General features: G+C 44.5%; 1 protein-coding gene across 1 annotated transcript in view; it reads right to left on the bottom strand.

Moving 5' to 3' along the window:
- LOC148534444 (alpha-1,4-N-acetylglucosaminyltransferase-like) overlaps positions 1-16,023 on the bottom strand; it is a 47,251-nt gene extending 31,228 nt beyond the window's left edge. Inside the window, exon 1 of the mRNA XM_088466866.1 lies at positions 15,550-16,023. Coding sequence (XP_088322992.1) covers positions 15,550-16,023 — 474 coding nt within the window. The remainder of the gene's footprint in view (positions 1-15,549) is intronic.
- Between the last annotated feature and the right edge of the window lie 209 nt (positions 16,024-16,232).

The raw sequence follows: 16,232 nt of genomic DNA, 5'->3' as shown, positions 1-16,232 counted from the left end.
GTGCTCACCTCACTGTTATAACTGTAAACTGTGTATACTCAGTACTATTATACAGAGTGTTCACCCCAGTGTTATCACTATACACTGTGTATACTCTGTACTATTATACATAGTAGTTTGCTCACTTCAGTGTTATAACTGAATAATGTGTATACTCAGTACTATTATACAGAGCAGTGTGCTCACCTCAATGTTATAACTGTACAATGTGTATACTATGTACTATTATAAAGAGTGTTCACCTCATAACAGTGTGTTTACCATCAGTGTTCACCTCAGTGAGAATAATTAAATATATACAATGGAAAGAAGGAAGACAGGATAGAAGTGAAGGCAGATCTAGAAATAAATGGAAAGAGAAAAAGGCAGAATACAAGGTTATAAAAACAGTGAAAACAGGAAGAGGGGCAGAGAAAAGGAGATGAAAAGACAGAGAGAAGAAATAGAAGTAGGCAGAGTTAGTACATAGAAGTATTAGTCACATAAAGTGACGTTTTCCCGTCACTAGCACAGCACCTGCTCAAAAAGCTGACCAGATAAATTTCTATGAAATGGCTGCCAATCAGCAACTCTGAAATAGCACTGACCCACCCTCTGCCAATCCTATAGGCTAACCAAACCTAACCCCACCCCACAACACTACCTCACTAAACAACTAGCCCCTTCTTGTCCTAAGGCTGACACCCACAGGCTCAGGTATTTAATTACCTCCATGCATATGAAATGCACTCCGTCCTACTTCTATAATACCATATAAATATCTGGATTAATGGGGGGGCAACAGGGGCAGTCATTCCGTGGCCCCCACACCTAGGGGTCCACACACAGCAGCAGCTGCTGCACCAGAGCTAGCACTATTTTATTAAGCCCCGTCCACCTCATGGAAAAATGACATGATTTGCGGGTCTGTCGGTTGGAGGTGGAGCCATTATGATTGCATTGAAATTGTGTCATTTGGTCCTGCCCTTTTCTGATTAACCCACAAATTGTGGCATATTGCTGTGAGGGGGGTGGAGCTTAATAACATGGTGCCAGCCTGCCAGATCTCATCTCCATCCCATCCACAACATGTAGTCTGCAGATACTGCAAGGTAAGTGTGTGTGTGAGTAATGTGTGTGTATGTATGTAAATGTGTGTGTGTAATGTATGTGTGACACTTGCATGTGTGGTGTATATACAGATGTGTCCAGCTAGTTTATTGCTCCATACAGACATGTAGCAAGCCATGCATCTCATGACAAACAGTATGCCTTGAGTCGCGCCACACAGAATGTTTCATAATGAATCATAGCGTAGCACTGGAAAAAAGTAATATCCTGTAATTCAACTTTTTGTCCACCAGGTGTCACTTTTCCTAAACTACACAGCGCATGCATCAGAATTCCAATGCATTATCTGTATCACCGCCCTTTGATTGACAGAAGCTGTGATTCTGTAAACTATAGTACAGCATTTTGGTCATGGAATAAGGGCTGCAGAAGAATGTGTAATAAAGTATTAAATAATTACATTATGTGTGTGAGTCCTGTACTTTAAAAAAAAAATATATATATATACTTTTGTCTCAAGGGCTCAGTTAGTGTTCACAGGCATGCACAGCTTCCACTGAGACATGATGAATGTGTTTACATGTACTGTACTAATATGGCATGACTCTGTAGTGCGAGTGTCTTTTATGTGACTTTTTACCTTCAAATGCATCTGAATCACACAGTGATGCAAATTGATAGCACAAGCAGCTTCTGCTGATTAAAATGATATCCAGTATGCCTATGTTCTGTGAGCGAGTGCAGGTGTATCTGCATTCAAAATGCTACATTACAGTATCAGCGACTGTAACACTGCTCACTATTGACATTGTACACATTACCTGCTTTAATTTGCACACTTCACATCACATACTCGACAGGTGCAGCCCTCAACATGGCTGGTGTGTGTGGGCTAGTGGTTAAAGTGTGCACCTTGCACCTTGGGTGTCCCGGGTTTGAGTCATGGAAAGGGAGATTTTTTTGGTTTTTAAATCTTCACTACAGGATTAAAAAATAAATGACTTGGTAGTGTGTGAATTCTGTTATTTATACAAATACATATACAGATGGGTCCTCATACATCCAGCCTCCTTGCACGTTAAACAGGCCTTCTAGTCATGTCATGACATGACGAGTTAGCGCGTCTTTTTATGCAACTATGTACCTTCAAATGCATCTGCATCATACATCGAATCAGATTGAAAGCACAACCAGTTTCTGCTGATTAAAATGATATGTAGCATGCCTATGTTCTGTGAGCCAGTGTGGGTGTATCTGCATGCAAAACACTACGTTACAGTATCAGCACAAGTAACACTTTAATGTAGTGATTCGCTTGCAGATACACCCGCACTCGCTCACAGAACATAGGCATGCTGCATATCATTTTAATCAGCAGAAGCTGATTGTGCCAATAAGATGCATTTGAAGGTAAAAAGATGCACAAAAAGACACTCAGCGCTACTGTGTCACACCACTACTGCACTATGTGTGGAGCAACTTGTAGTGCACGGAGGATAATAATAATAATAATAATTTTATTTATATAGCGCTTTTCTCCTAAAGGACTCAAAGTGCTTTACATTTGCCTTAACAGTACAAAATACAAGATACAGTAAGCTTAAACAAGGGACATTAGTGAAATGCTTTGGTGAAGAGGTAAGTCTTGAGTCTATTTTTGAAGGATTCCAGAGTGAAAGCCTCTCGAACTGTGCAGGGAAGTGAGTTCCATAAGGTTGAAGCCCCAAACCTGAAAGCTCGACCCCCAGATGAATTCCAGGAGATTCTAGGTACTGTTAATAGTCCTTCATCAATGGATCGCAGTAATCGAGTGGGACAGTAAGGAATCAGAAGCTGCTTTAGGTACCTTGGGCCATGGTCATGTAGGGCTTTGTAAGTTAGTAATCCAATCTTGAAAACAATTCGCCATCTGACAGGCAGCCAGTGAAGGGACTAGAGAGTGGGTGTTATGTGGCTGGAATGGGGCTGGTTGGTTAATAGCCTGGCAGCTGCGTTTTGTACCATCTGCAAGTGGTGCAATTCTTTTGCTGGGAGTCCAAGGTAGAGGGCATTGCAGTAGTCTAGGCGTGATGATATAAATGCATGTATGACTTTAGGCAGATCTTCTAAGGGAATTAAGTGCTTGATTCTGGCAATGTTACTCAGATGAAAGAATAAGGATTTGATTGTGGCTGATACCTGATGTTTAAGTGTCAAGCCACTATCCAGGACAACACCAAGATTCCACACATGTTCAGTGTTTTGTAATTCTGATCCCCCAAGCATAAGTCCTGTTGGTTGGCTATGCTGTACCCCTGACTTGTGACCTATCATAAGGACCTCTGTTTTATCAGGGTTCAGTTGCAGCCAACTAGCACTCATCCACTCCTCAAGCTCAGCTAAGCAGCCATTTAGGGTTGTTATAGGGTCCTTTGTACCTGAGGGGTCGTATACACACTGGGGCGATAATATCCATTGCAGCTGTCATATCTCTGTTATAGTAATGGACAAGAGAACAAGGATCTTCACAGGCCCCCATTACCGCAGAAAGATCCAGGTTTGCTTCAAGAGCCTGGGGGGTCAAGCCCCTCCTTGGACGATACCTTGTCAACTCCATGGGTGTTATGTTCTGGGTTGTTTGTGGACCCGGGGTGGTAGCAGGAGCGATCACAGAAGCGGGTTTGAATATAAAACTAAGTTTTTTAATATGTGCTTGAGTAGACATAAAATATGGCAGTAAATAAAAGTCCAGGTATATATAAATGTGCACTAGAGTTCTGTGGTGGGAGTAATGGTTTAATGTCCAAGTAGAAACAATTAGAACAGTCCAAGTGTGCAGGTAGTGAGACTGGAATAATCAACCAGGTATGCAGGCAGTGATGCAGGAAATAATAAGCCAGGTATGCAGGTAGTGAACTAAGGCAAATGAGCAGGATGTCAGCAGGCTCAGGCACTCAGGTATAGGCAAGAGTGGTGGAGGAAGCGGGGTAGTCAAGCGGAAGCTAGGAGCTGACAGGCAGACTGGCAGACAGCAATTCACAGGAACAGGATAAGCACAGAGAACTCCCTCTCAGCTAGGCTGAGATACACATTGCACTGGCAAAGAAGGAAGGCACTGAACCTTCTTAAATACCCCATGCCGTGCTGTTACTGGCCGGAGGGAACATGTGACTCACCAGGATTGGCCAGCCGCATCACATGGCCAGAAGGCAAAATAGCAGCACCCATGCCAAACGGAACGGAGACGCCGCCAGGCCTTACCAGCGCAGAGTGACAACAGGCCCACACAACAACGCGCGCAGCCAAAGCCCCCCGCCAGACACCAGCTCCGCCACCAGACAGCCCGCACCACAACGATCTCACAGGTAACACCCGCCTTGCACCCTGCTGAAATAACCTGGCCATGACAGTACCCCCCCCTTTTGGGGTGGCCTCAGGCTTCTCCAGATGGGCAGAATGAAATCTCCTGATGAGCATGGGAGTGTGGACATCACGAGCATCGGTCCAGCAACGTTCCTCTGGACCATAACCTTTCCAGTCTAGCAAATACTGTAGATGAGCTCTGCGTAGACGAGAGTCCAAGACCTGGGTGACCTCAAACTCAACTCCTATCTCTGTCTGGACTTGAGGAGAAGCAGGTAGAGCACTGTGGAACCTATTCAGAACTAGGGGCTTTAATAAGGAAACATGGAAGGAATTAGAGATTTTTAGGTATGGTGGTAACTGTAGACGATAGGCCACTGGATTAATGACTTCTGTTATGGTGAAAGGACCAATGAAGCGTGGTACAAATTTCATTGAAGGAACTCTCAGACGAAGATTCCGGGTGGACAACCAGACCTGGCTTCCAACTTGCATGCGTGGAACTATTCTACACTTCCTATCGGCCTGGGTCTTATAGCGAGAGGATGCCTTCAGCAAATCAGACCGTACTTGAGTCCAGATGGCAGCAAAATTCCGCACTGTGTCATCCACGGCCGGAACATCAAAAACAGGCAGGCTTCGGAATTCGGGAACACGAGGATGAAGGCCATAAACAACCTGAAATGGCGTTTGGTTAGTTGACGAGTGGTAGGAAGCATTATGTGCAAACTCGGCCCACGGCAGCAAGGCAGCCCAATTGTCCTGGGAAGATGTCATAAAAATTTTTAAGAAAGTCTCTAGATCTAGATTAACTCTCTCGGTGGAGCCGTTGCTTTGCGGATGGCAGGCCGTGGAAAAGTTTAACTTCACTTGAAGAACAGAACACAAAGCCCTCCAGAATTTTGCAGTAAACTGCACACCACGGTCAGAGAAAATTTCAGCAGGAAGGCCATGAAGACGAAATATGTGTTGGACGAGCAACTCTGCCAGATCAGGAGCAATAGGTAACTTCTTCAAAGGTATATAGTGGACCATCTTAGAGAATCGGTCTATTACAACCCAGATAGAGAAAATCTGGGGAACATAATAATATGGTAAAACAGATGTATGGAGGAAGAATTTAATATCGATAACTTATGTTTAGATACCAGTAACAAGAGGAAACTAGTTTTAGAGCCATATATACAAAACTAAATAGTTTCCTTTTAGTTTTGTTGTGTGCATACTATACTGGAAAGATCTTCCACGTTACTTTCTTTTCCTGTGCCGAGCGATCCACAATACCTACCACTGCAAATAGGACTGTGTAACAACAAAATCAGTTAAATATTTTCCTTTGGAAACAAGTTACAGTGCTGAAAATAAATAAACCTGTTCTACAATAGTTATTATTGGTTACAGGACTATCAGAATGATACAAAGCAAGCTATATAGACTTTGTGAAAGCATGCTACAGCGCTGCAAGTAATAAGCTTGAGTTACAAAGTTTCTTTGCTTAGGAACATTGCATTATGGAGGAGCAGCCATTAGGCTAATTTGGATCAATTGGAATACTCAGAGATTAGGCTCTGGAATCATCGTTTCTTCCCAAGATTGAGATTTGGTTAACAGTCTTTTAAACTTGTTTAAACTATGTCTTAATACTGCATATATTGTGTTAATTCTCATTATAATATCATTGGTATACGTTATTTTTATTCATTTCTTTCATGTATTTTTTAAGTGTTGTCCGCAGATTTTAATGTAATTAAATATTGTCTTTTTGTGACTAGCGCTTCTCACTTTCTCTGTGAACACATATACAGATCATACTGATTTCTGTATGTTTCTGCAAGATACGCTGCTCAGGAGGGAGTCTATTTGAAACTTTGATATTTTAACCAAGATTACTCAGAAAACACCCGCGATTATAATCACGTTTGTTGGTAAATTCCTATGTTGCATTTCGGTCTATTGAAAGTACTGCTGTGATCAGACGATGGTGTATTAAGTTCTGTTTGTAATTGTGGGTGCATTTAACTTCTGATTCGGCCATGTTCACATCGGAAAATACAGAAAAATTACCCATTTTTGCCTTCAGTACATTTCAGTGTTTGTAAAAATGGCAAAATATTCACATGATTGCAGTCTCTGGCAAACACAGAAATGTACCCTAATGAATCTATTAAGCCCAATATGGAATGGACAGAATTGTAAATTAATTTTACTTAGAAAGAGAGGAGTTTTTGATGTAAAATATTAACAGTATAGTAGATATATCTTAAGGTTTTGATTTTTTAAATCTGATTCTCTTTCTAAAAAGAATACGTAAAAGCAAATATTTGTTGTCTTGATGGTTGCACACTTAATTGATTTCAATTGTATTTAATATATTTCAATTTCAATTTCATGTTTTATCTCTACTAAAAAAAAAACTAAAATTGTATATCACCATCTTAATTTAGATTGTTAAATAATGTGGAAATGGCAGTCAATTCCTTTTTTATACTTTTCAAATATATTTTTCTATTATGGAAATCTTTATTATATCATTTGTTCTATACTGTTTTTTTATGTTATTGATAATTATATGTATCCTTTATAAATTTATAAAGTATTAACCTTTAAAAAATGTATTATAATTGTAAGGTTGGACAAACAATACAGTAATATCATTGTATATCATTGATATGTATTTAAAACTTGAATATAGAGTACATATTAAGCTCATGACAAAGAACTGAGTGCAGAGTACGTTTGGTATGCATGAAGACTTCTCTGGTCTTAATGGAAGTCACGACAACATCCAGTTTCCCTATAATACAAATTTATGAAGTAACATGTTTCAAAATATAAACATTTAAATATGTCAGAAATAACCAAGAAATGGCCAGGCCCAATGCTGGTTAGCATTGCTGACTCACAATACTTAGTGCACTGTTTGGAATTTAATTAATGTCCTATCTATTGTGGCAAGACCATGATAAGGGTGCCATCTCCTGTGGTAAACAATTGCACTTGTCATGCAGCAGCCAAGTAGAAGTAAACCAGTCCAGAGTTGTGGTATACAGTATGTGTACGCAGATAGTTTTATTAGCAGTACAATAAAGAAACAAACCATAAAAGCAAATACTGGCCTGTCCAGCACTATCTAAAAAAATGATTCCCACTCTCAGAATGGAGGGACCCTACATCCCTTTCACAAGCAAAAGTCTTTAGCACAGCACTTACATCCAGTAATCACAGTGTCTCTCAATAGGTATCTGTGAGGTTCTGGTTTTGTTGTGGGCCCGGGATGGTACAAGGAGCAGACACTGAAGCAGATTTAAAAATAAACATGGAGTTTTTAATGAGTGGCTTAACAGACATGAATGTGGAAAAACAAAAAGTCCGGGTATAGCACTAAAGTGCACTTGGGAAACTGTAGTGAAGCAATGGGAAAAAGTCCAGGTAGTAATAACAGAAAGTAGGCCAGTATTCCAGGGTTTGTGAGGCTGAAAAGAATTGCAGGCTGATATGAGTTGCAGACTGAAGTGAATTGCAGGCTGAAGTGAATGGCAGGCTGAAGTGAATTGCAGGCTGAAGTGAGTTGCAGGTTGAAGTGAGTTGCAGGCTGAACTGAATTGCAGGCTGAAATAAATTGCAGGCTGAGAAATAATGTCCAGGGAAACTGCAAGTGGAGGCAAGGTGCAGGGTAACAGCTGACACAGGTACTCAGGCAAGGGAGAGGCAAAGGAGGAGGCAGGAGCCAGTGAGGCTGGAACAGGCAGGATGAAGCAGGCTAGGTAATGATCCCAACAGACAGGTGAATGAGCTCAGGAACTCTCTCTCTCAGCTCTCGCTGAGAAACATGTTGCACTGGCAATGAGAGGAAGCTCGGCACTCCCTTAAATACCCAGTGCAGGCAGGCAGGCCAGAGAGAGCATGTGACACACCAGGATAGGGCGACTAGGTCACATGACCGAAGGCAAGATGGCCGCACCCATGCCAGAGCAGAACGGAAGCACCACCAGGCCTAACCAGACCAGAGTGACAGTATGCCCACACAGGACTATGCGCAGCCAATGCACCCCACCAGATACCAGCGCCACCGCCAGACGCCCCTCGTCATAGCATCCTCACAGGTAATACCTGCTGGCTGGCATGCCGAAAAACCCTGGTCGTGACAGTATCTGACTTGTTCCCCAGGCAGTGAGAGACTGACTACAGAAAGCTTATTTCCTAGTGCAAAAATCACAGATGACACCCATGTTGGAAGCCGATGGGGTGACACCCCTAAACCAGAACAACAGGATGCTGCACTAATCTGTCATGTGTAGCTGCTATTATTGTCCAGTAAGACTGAAGACTATCCTTACATTAAACTTAGACGGCACTAACTAGCCTATACACAGGGCCGGTTCTCCCGTTACGCATGGTACACAGCTGCGTAAGGCACCACATAGTGAATGGCGCCTCAGCTGCATACCATGCTGGCCGCGGTGCAGACTGTGTCTCTGTGACACAGCTGCACCACGCGTGTAGCGCTGACCGGATGGAGTTCGATCAGCGCTGCACAGCACAAACACATAGCCGCCGGCGCCGGCAGCTGTGTGTTTGCTTTAGCAGCTGATGAGAGTCAGACAGACTCTCATCGGCTGCTGCTGCTCCCACTGCCAGAGCCGGGCATCTTCCGGCTCCCGCAGCGGGTAATGGGAGTGACGTCATGATGTGACGTCACTCCCATAATGCAAAGCAACGGACGGAGGAGCTGGTATCGGCGGCAGGACCAGGAGCAGGAGCGGGTTTCAGGTAAGTGGTTTTTTTTTAAAAATTTTCATTACATCTCTACTGCGGGGGGCGGGGGAAGGTGGAATACCACTGGGGGCACTACAAGGGGGGATTACTAGGGGGGAATACTACTGGGGACACTAGAGGGGGAAATACAACTGGGGGCACTACAAGGGGGGATTACTAGGGGGGAATACTACTAGGGATACTACAGGGGGTAATACTACTGGGGGGCAGTACAAGGGGGGATTACTAGGGGGGAATACTACTGGGGACACTACAGGGGGTAATACTACTGGGGGGCACTACAAGGGGGGATTACTAGGGGGGGAATACTACTGGGGACACTACAGGGGGTAATACTACTGGGGGCACTACAAGAGGGCATTACTACGGGGGGATACTACTGGGGACACTACAGGGGGTAATACTACTGGGGGCACTACAAGAGGGGATTACTGGGGGGGAATACTACTGGGGACACTACAGGGGGTAATACTACTGGGGGCACTACAAGGGGGGATTACTATGGGGGGAATACTACTGGGGACACTACAGGGGGCACTACAAGGGGGGATTACTATGGGGGAATACTACTGGGGACACTACAGGGGGTAATACTACTGGGGGGCACTACAAGGGGGGATTACTAGGGGGGAATACTACTGGGGACACTACAGGGGGTAATACTACTGGGGGCACTACAAGGGGGGATTACTAGGGGAGGAATACTACTGGGGACACTACAAGGGGGGATTACTATGGGGGGAATACTACTGGGGACACTACAGGGGGTGATACTACTGGGGTGCACTACAAGGGGGGATTACTAGGGGGGGAATACTACTGGGGACACTACAGGGGGTAATACTACTGGGGGCACTACAAGGGGAGGGATTACTACTGGGGGCACTACAAGGGGGGGCTACTAATGGGGGCACTACAAGGGGGGGCTACTACTGGGAGCACTACAAGGGGAGCTATCTACTGGGGGCACTACAGCGGGGAATACTACTGGGTGCACTACAGGGGGGAATACTACTGGCGGCACTACAAGGGGGAGGAATACTACTGGGGGCACTACAAGGGGGGATTACTACTATGGGCACTACAAGGGGGGGACCACTACTGGGGGCACTATATATAGGGCACTGCATAATGGGTACCACTACTGGGGGCACTGCATAGGGGGGGTACTACTGGGGCACTATATAAGGGGAATGCTACTGGGGACATAAGGGGCACTGCACAGGGGGGACCACTACCGGGGGCCCTAGTAAAAGGGGCACTGCATAGGGGGTACCACTACTGGGGGCACTGCATAGGGGGACTACTACTGGGGGCACTATATAAGGGGAATACTACTGGGGGCACAAGGGGCACTGTACAGGGGGGACCACTACCAGTGGCACTGTAAAAGGGGCACTGCAAAGGGTGGCGCCAAAAAATATACTTGCTTACCAAAAAATTTGGGCTAGGGCCGGCCCTGTCTATACATAGGCATTTAAATGTGGATAATTTCTGTTCGTTTATGGCATTGTGCTTGGATGGTTATAATCTTGGACACTTGAAGTCTCCCTCCATGTATGGAATATTTCCTTTACCACATTAATGGATTATTTGACAAACAGTCAGGAAGCCGATGGACTGAATGCCGACCGCCGGCTTCCCGACTATACAATCCCAGCAAGGGTTAATGACAGGCGTCGAAATCCCGACGCCTGTCATTTTCCCTACAACGGGAGACCGACACCCGGTTTACCGATCAAAGGTAAACTGGGTGACGGGCGTGGACAACTGCGGGGGGTTAGGATTAGGCTAGGGGAAGGGGGGGTTAGGGTTAGGCACCCTCAGGGAGAGGTTAGGGTTAAGCACCCCCCCGGGGGACTTGGGTTTAGGCGGCATGGAAGGGGGGGTTAGGTTTAGGCACTTAGAGGGGGGATTAGGGTGAGGCACTTGGGAGTAAATCATACTGAATCAGATACAAAGTGGTGATATATTTATCTCCCCCTCCCCCCCCATTTTTCTAATTTTGATGATTACTGTATCAAATATAGAGGATACTCAATATATATTAAGCATCTGTCTTTTTGACTACTAACATTGTATTGAGGAACAAACCATTCAGGAACGGTTGTAATAATATCAACCTTATATAAATTTCTCGCATTGGGGAATGTGAGTTATATTGTACTCACCTATATGACTCCTAGGGGTATGTTTACTTAATTGCAAGATTTTAGAAGTGGATATGTTTCCAATAGCAGCCAATTAGATTCTACTTAACATTTATCTAGCACCTAGAAGATAATAACTAGAATCTGAATGGTTGCTATGGGCAACAACTGCACTTCTAGAAACCCGCACTTAGAATATATACCCCACAGTGAGAAGTAGAATATATCCTACTATATTTTCTCTTGCTACTATTATTATTATTATCCTTTATTTATATGGCACCACAAGTGTTCCGCAGCACCTTACATACCGGTAGTACATAGAACTAACAGTGAACAAGAAACAAGTAACTTAAAGTACATTACAGTGCAGGACAAGGACACAATTTATATAGATTGCTGCAATAGCCGTTAGACACTCACAATAAGCAGAAGGGAGTTGGCAGTCACGTGTTATTTGCCCTAATGGGGAGAAAAGAGTCAAAGAAAATGTAAAAGAGAAGCACATGAGGGAAGAGGTCCCTGCTCATGAGAGCTTACATTCTAAATACTATAGACATCAACTGCAGTACTGCCTGTACCTATTATAGAATTTCTGTATCAATGCTAATAAGCACACAATCTTTAGAAATAGACATCTTTATGAGTTCTGGTGTATTTATATTATGTGTTTATATTATAATGTAATGTCTCATCTGTATCAATTTGTGTTTACATTTTCACAGATTCAAATACATGTCCAAACCATTAAGTGTTTGTATACATTAGACACATAATCACATCACATCTCAGCACTATTTTTATTTCACCAGTTATGTTGTATGTATAGATGTTATATCATTGGTATAATACAATAAAAGTTAAAATTTTATACTGTGTAACCATACAATTTAATAAGACTATGTCAGGTTGCGACCTAGGATAGTCCGTAACTCACCTCAGCGTAGGCTTACCCTGACCTCTTGTGCGGTGGTGGCAAGTGAAGTGCTGAGGATTATACCTGGGGTCTGCTAGGACATCCATGTGCTCGTTCAGTGATTTGGTTCCTGCGGTTACCAACATGGGAGCAGCCATGACAGTCTACCACTTAATTGCCCTTTACGCTACGGTAGCATTGGTTGCTATCAGCTGACACCATCCTCCAATGGACTGCTACCTTAATTCCTAGTGTCATCTCCTGTGCTAGTTCTGCGTCTGAAGCCACAGCATGTGTACTTAGGGCCTGATTCAGCAAGGAATGCACAGGAGAGAACGCACGCACTCGGTCGAAGTTTACGCACTGTGCGTGCATCGCAGTGTGCGTGCATGAACTAGCAATTGCGATGGGAACTGCAAATGCAGAGGCAACGCAGACCCTGAGCACAGTGATTGACAGGAAGTGCCGTTTGTGGGTGGTGAAGGGAGGGTGGTTGGGCAAATGCAGGCGTGCAGTCCATTGGGACGGCATTGCATGGTCGTGAATAACTTATCCATTACAGTTCCATATGCAGCCTGAGGCGTCATAGTGTGACCAGAAGTTGGCAATTCCTGAGTGAGGTCTGACCTGCCTTAACTGTGCGTATGGGCCTGATGTTACTCGATGTTACAGATTATTTTGCTATGTTGCCCAAGTATACGGATGTGTGTAAGGGGAAGTGGACATCCTTATGGTAAGCTGTGGTCGCAATGCAATTGCAAACATTTACATTTCACTGCTAATATAAGCAACTGTGGTGCATGCGTTCTAGCAGAATAGCGATCCTTGATAAATCAGGCCCTTAGTACGTTATCCAAGTACAAACTTCTAGTGTCATCTCCTTTGTCAGTTCTGCATCTAAAGCCACAGCATGTGTACTTAGTACGTTATCCAAGTACAAACTCCTAGTGCCATTCTCCTGTGTCTGCCCTGCATCTGGATCAACAAGGTGTGTGTTAACCAGCAGCCAATGAGCATCAGACAGACTCTCTTTGGCTGCTGCTGCACACACATCGCCGCCTTCCAGCTCCTGCAGTGGGTAATGGGAGAGACATCATGATGTCATGATGTCTCTCCCATAATGCAGAGTGCACCAGCCTGGGAGGACTGACGTGCGGCGGCGAAGCAGTGGCCAGAGCTGTAGCGTGGATACAGGTAAGTGTATTTTTTTTCTTTATTTTACTTCTATGTGTAATGCACTGCACCGGAGGGGGGACCACTACTGGGGGCACAATGGGGGGTCACTACTGGGGGCACTACAGGGGGACCTCTACTGGGGGGGACTGCTACTGGGAGCACTGCATCGGGGGACCACTACTAGGGGGGACCTCTACTGGGGGCAACCTCTTCTGGGGACTACCACTGGGAGGGCTACTACTGGGGGCACTGCATCTGGGGGGACCACTACTGGGGGCACTGCAGGGGGGACCTCTACTGTGGGCACTATTGGGGGGACCTCTACTGGGGGCTACTACTGGGGGGCTACTACTGGGGGCATTACTGTAGAGTACCTCTACTGTGGACTACTACTGGGGGGCTGCTATATGGGGGGGCTGCTACTGGGGGCACTGCATCGGGTGGGAGGACCTCTACTGGGGACTACTACTGGGGGCACTATATAAGGGGCTTTTTACTAGGGGCACAAGGGGCACTGGATAGGGGGACCACTACTGGGGGCACTAATTAGGGTGGACCACTACAGGGGCACTGGATGGAGGGATCACTACTGGAGGACTGCATAAGGGGGACCACTACTGGGGGCACTGTATAGGGGGACTACTACTGGGGGCACTATATAAAGGGCACTGCATAGGGGGTACCACTACTGGGGGCACTGCATGGGGGGACTACTACTGGGGGCACTATATAAGGGGCACTGCATAAGTGGGACCACTACTGGGGGCACTGTATAAGGGGAACTAATGGGGGGCTGCATAAGGGGAACCACTACTGGGGGCATTGCATACTGGGGGTACTGTATAAGGGGAACTAATGGGGGGCTGCATAAGGGGGACCACTACTGGGGGTACTGTATAAAGGGCACTACTATGGGCCTGCATAAGAGGAAACACAACTGGGGACATTGCACACTGGGGGTACTGTATAAGGGACACTACTGGGGTTAAAGTGCATATGGAAAGGAATGTTCAGAGTGACGAGACAGGGGTGTGTGTTATGTTGACATGCCCCATTTTTAAGTGACCACGCCCATTTATCACCGCACACGCTGAAGATGAGCGCACATAGGGGGGGTGGGGCTACTTACACCACTGACCTGACTAAAGGGCTGCAACCTGCTAGCTGGGTGCAGCTTAAGCCCAAATCCTGCTTGTAAGGGTCACTGGTGAACTCCTCCCAGTAAACTAGACTCCATGCCTTAGGTCTGGTTTAGCCAACATCCTGTACAGGTGGATGAAGAAGCACTTATCCAGGCCACTTGCCTCTTATGCCAATATCAACCTGGGTCCACGTCTTCTAACACCCCTCTAGGGGACCACCATAGCCCAAACGTGACAGATTGCCCCTGTCATTAAGAGTTCTTTCTTTTTTCCTTTTTGATTTCATAACTGTCTTATTCTTTGGGAGCACCACCACTTCAAATGTGCTCAGGACATAATTGCTTGACCTCAACAAGATTAGTGATATATTCTACTAATATAGGTAATGTAGTGCGCAAATCTTTCCTCTTCTCTAATATTTGAAGAAAGTGAATATTTTCTGAATTGCTTAGGTTAGAAGATAAAGTAATACAAAGAGGAAATCCACCCTTAGATAAAACTATTACCAAATTATTTTTTTATAAATTACTTTTGTTGTATTTGGATACAATAACCAAAAAATTCAGACCTGTACATTTGATACAATTATACAGTATCTAGGCAACAGACATACAGTACTTTTAAAAATCCCCCTATGGGAGTGTATCTGGGGGGCAGCCATGTGGCGATGTGGTCGTGCACCGCAAATCCATCATCATTGCCTCAAGTCCTGCTATTCACAGCCGCAATTTGTGACATTATACAGTGGGGTGGGACAATGATGTGGTTTAAATGTGAATCATGTCAATAAACCCACTGTTTAAATCTGCACGGACAATTCTCTGAAGATAGATTTTACCTTTATGGCAGTATCACATGCAAATCCACTTTTCCTTAATATGTATTTTTCATATAGCAAATAACAATAGAAAGAATAGTATATTCTCAAGGATCCAAGAGCACATTCCTGAATATATGTAATGTATCTGCTAGTAAGCAATAGTCTACAAAACCTTACCTTTTTGTACCAGGGAAGCAGTGGTGTATTATTGAAAATGTCTTCCATTATAAGAGGAAAGATGTAGACATTATCTAGAGATGAAAAGGTTGGGAACTGCCTCAGTGATCTCTTCTCATCATCTACTGAGTTTATTTCTGTTAACCCTTTCATGAAGAAGGCCACAGGCCGCTCCGGATACACACGGGCTGCTGACTCAATAGCACACAACACCAAGGATGGGGGTTTCATCCTATCTGTGGTCTCCAGAAAAATGATGCCATTTCCATGGCTCAGGACGGCTTCTGGATTAACTCCATTGGAGTATATCCGGTCTTTAAAGTTTACCTTTTCATGCATGGCTTTATGGCTTTGGTTTCCTCTGAAGATATAGGACAAGTAGGAAACATTGCCCTTTATGTAGATTGTTTTGTAGAAAAATCCAGCCGATATCAACAGCAGAACAAATGGGAATATCCTAAAGTCTTTTATCATGGTCACTGTATGTAAACATCAAACTACAAGAGAAAAGAAAAATATCAACATGCACATTATGTTATACCACGAAGTGATTAAGAGGAGAAAAGGAAGAATGAATAGACCTAGAGATGGAGCCCCAATAATCAAATGCAAGAACAGAGGCCACGATAGCAAATACCTGTACCAATGATAAACCTTTGCAATGTTCAGGTAGATACAACTAA

This window comes from Taudactylus pleione, unplaced genomic scaffold, assembly GCF_031769625.1.
Source record: "Taudactylus pleione unplaced genomic scaffold, aTauple2 ptg000066l, whole genome shotgun sequence".
Lineage (NCBI taxonomy): Eukaryota > Metazoa > Chordata > Amphibia > Anura > Myobatrachidae > Taudactylus > Taudactylus pleione.
This window is presented reverse-complemented; position numbering and strand designations above follow the sequence as displayed.